The following is a 3113-nucleotide window of genomic DNA, read 5'->3' as shown; positions in this document are numbered from 1 at the left end:
CGTCTCTCGAGTGCTTACCTCGAAGGTATCAGAGGCATAAAACGGCGGATACGACACGATCGCGCGCGCGCGTATTGCGATTTCCTATCGGAATTTATATTCCATCGCTCCGATACCACCTTTCACACGATATATATCTTGTGGCCTGTTCCATGTAGCGTACGAATATATCCACGTGGAGAAAGTCCTGAAAGAGTTATGCTCCTCATTCAACCTTAATATGTATGTAACTTTACTGCGACGCAGTAGACTTACTAGCGGAAATCCGAGCGTCTCGACCGTATAGAAAAATCGCCGTTCCTTCTCTCGGAATATTATCCTTCTTTTCCCTTCGTGCGATCTACATATCAATATATTTTTATATACCAATATTTTTCCATATATTTTGCTTTTCTCTATTATCCAATTTTAAAATATAAATGTTATAATATGCAAATTTATCGAGACAATAATTTAAACACATTTTTAATATTATTCGCATAATTACCATTTACTCTGTCTTAGATATTTGCTAGCGCGTTGACGGCACATTAATCGCTCGAGTATGTTGGAAAGGAGAGGAGAAAGGAGATAAGCAACCTGCTACCTGACTTGCGTCGCTACTAGTTTTGTGTAGACCTGTCGTGAGATCTTATTCATGATTTGAGAGACGCATCCTGCCGGAAAAAGGAGAGGAGATGGAAAGAATGGGCGAGACACAAAGCGAACGTGCGCAACGGGAGCGGAGAAAATAACGGGCTCACACAGCTGCTAAATATTCAATAAACGTGAGCATTACACGTCGCTGCACGCCTACGCCAAAGATAGATTATGAAGAAGGCGTAGACGAGGGGGCGAGAGAATATCAAAAGCGGATGAAGAGAGGAAGGATCGCCATTCATTCTACTTGATCGAGATTCTTGTTCAATAGCGTGTACAGAATGCCTTCTCTAGGACACTCGGAAGCTACGTCGTCGATATTGCTGGCTTGCCGATAATTCGATGAATCCATTTGTACGTCGGTTTCAAAACAAGATACCTCTCAAACCTCTCGCGAATGACGAATCGAAAAATTATTTTAAAGATAACAATAAAAAAAAATATGCAACTTCTTTACAAGATTTATATGTATATATAACTGATTAAAAGATTGCCAGCTCTCGCTAAGCATTTTATTTCGAACCGACGTGTCCTATAATTAAGAGATTGAATCTCGTTGCCGATCGATTAACGCGTTTCTTCTTTTGCCTTCGCACGAGCCTCGACTTTAAATTACTCGATTGAACACCATCTTTCTCTCGTCGTCCAAAAAAAAGAGAAGCAGGGACCGCTTCGAAGGAGGATGAAATCAACGTTTCGCGGTGATTGTCGTCAACGAATGCACACATGCGAGAAAATAAAAAATTCAAATCGGCCGTTCGGTAGGATGAATATGGATACAATGCAAAAGGAACTTGATTACATAATCTTTGTAATGCAGATTTTCGAAATGAATCTTTACTCAAGAATAACACGTAGAGTTTGACGCTAGTCTGTATGCGAAACAAAAAACAAAAAATCTTATTTGATTTGATTCGTGCAACGTGGAAAGAAATAAAAAAATTTCACGATTCACTCCGAGTGCTTCTCGAAAACATGGTAATCTCAATAGTTCCCGATAATAGTTGTGCGAATCTGGTTGTTTTTTTCTTTTCATTGCGCAAGACTTTGCGCAAAAAGCAACACCGGGAACCTCGGTCGGGCTATTTGCATGTTATTACCTTGTTTACATATTTATTCAATAGCCAAGATCCCGGAGGGTCGCAAACACCCCGTAATCGGAGCTTTCTCCTCATTCGGCCCTTTAATTTCGGATTAAAGCCTGCGAGCGTGCCAATTGAACGATCAATAAATCACCGCAAACCTATATCGATCATAACGATATAGTTCCTAGTTTCGACGATACCTTGAATAATATAAGCAGAATTAAATCCCTTACCTGTTTGTGCATCTCCACATTAAGCCCGTACGACATCTCGTAATACTGCAAAAGTAAACGAAACAAAGAGATTAGAACATAATTGCACAAGTTATGTCGATATTACACATAATTAGTATAAGCATAATTGTGTAGCTGAATACATTGTTATATGCGTTTCGTTAAAGCGACGTCGACGTTAAGCGTAAGGTGATGCGTGCATAAACTGCGTAACGCGGTCTTTTCATGCAAAAGCTGAACTTTGCCGGAAGGTTGCTCGCACGGAACCCATTTCACGCATTTACATTACAGCTTTGTCATCTTATCCTTTCTAAACACGATTGTACGCGTATTTGCCGTTAATCAGAAAGCTAAGGAACAACATTCGAATAAATTTGCGCCACGAATGCAATGCCACAGATACACGTAGCGCCACTATGCGTATAGCAAAATGATAAATATTATTTTTGTCTATTATTTTAATGATAAAATAATTTATTAACGTTTTATTCAGCACGTAATAGCTATATTCGTAACGCGCGATTCGAGTACAAATAATAATCAAAATTAGCGTATAAATATCGCATAATATAAAAAAAGGCAAAGCTACTTTCCGTATGATTAATCGGATTATCGAGTTTCGTATACCAAGATGTTGCTTGAATCCATAATGACGGCCGCGGGAAGAACGCCTCGCTGAGGATCCTTTAAGAGCCCCTTCGCGATTGCAGGGTTGAGATTATATCGATCAAATGAGATTACGAGATTACGAAAAGCGGACCAAATTGAGCCGTAATGCGAGACCGCAGCCAGTCGGTAAGAGGGATAAGCGCGTCGAGAGAAAATGAGAAAAAGGAAGACGAGAAAGGAGCAGCAGCTCTCTCGCCGCCTTCTCCTCTGTCATGAGAGAAAGAGAGAAAAGACTCGTGTGTGCGCGCGCGCAGAGTATACGTGTGCGCGTGTGAGTGTCGAGCAAAGACCGGTTTCTCGTAACATCGTTTCTACATCGTGTGTACAAGACTCAGCCGGGGCTGGCTTTAACTAATTCGCTCACCGTGCAGCGGTTCTCATTTCGCACGCATGAGATTTCCGATCGTAAAGATTCGCGATGGGAATAACGTTCACGCGTACTTAGCGATACCAAGTTATTGTCGGTTCACCCTTCGCGAGCGCGTCG

The 3113-nt window shown here is 41.2% G+C and overlaps 1 protein-coding gene across 1 annotated transcript in view; it reads right to left on the bottom strand.

Annotated features, from left to right (window-relative positions):
• Positions 1-3113, bottom strand: part of LOC115237531 (protein groucho-like) — a 102134-nt gene that overhangs the window by 41264 nt on the left and 57757 nt on the right. Inside the window, exon 4 of the mRNA XM_029810630.1 lies at positions 1958-2002. Coding sequence (XP_029666490.1) covers positions 1958-2002 — 45 coding nt within the window. The remainder of the gene's footprint in view (positions 1-1957; positions 2003-3113) is intronic.

The sequence above is a fragment of the Formica exsecta genome, unplaced genomic scaffold (assembly GCF_003651465.1).
Source record: "Formica exsecta isolate Colony F162 unplaced genomic scaffold, ASM365146v1 scaffold3, whole genome shotgun sequence".
Taxonomy (NCBI): Eukaryota; Metazoa; Arthropoda; class Insecta; order Hymenoptera; family Formicidae; genus Formica; species Formica exsecta.
This window is presented reverse-complemented; position numbering and strand designations above follow the sequence as displayed.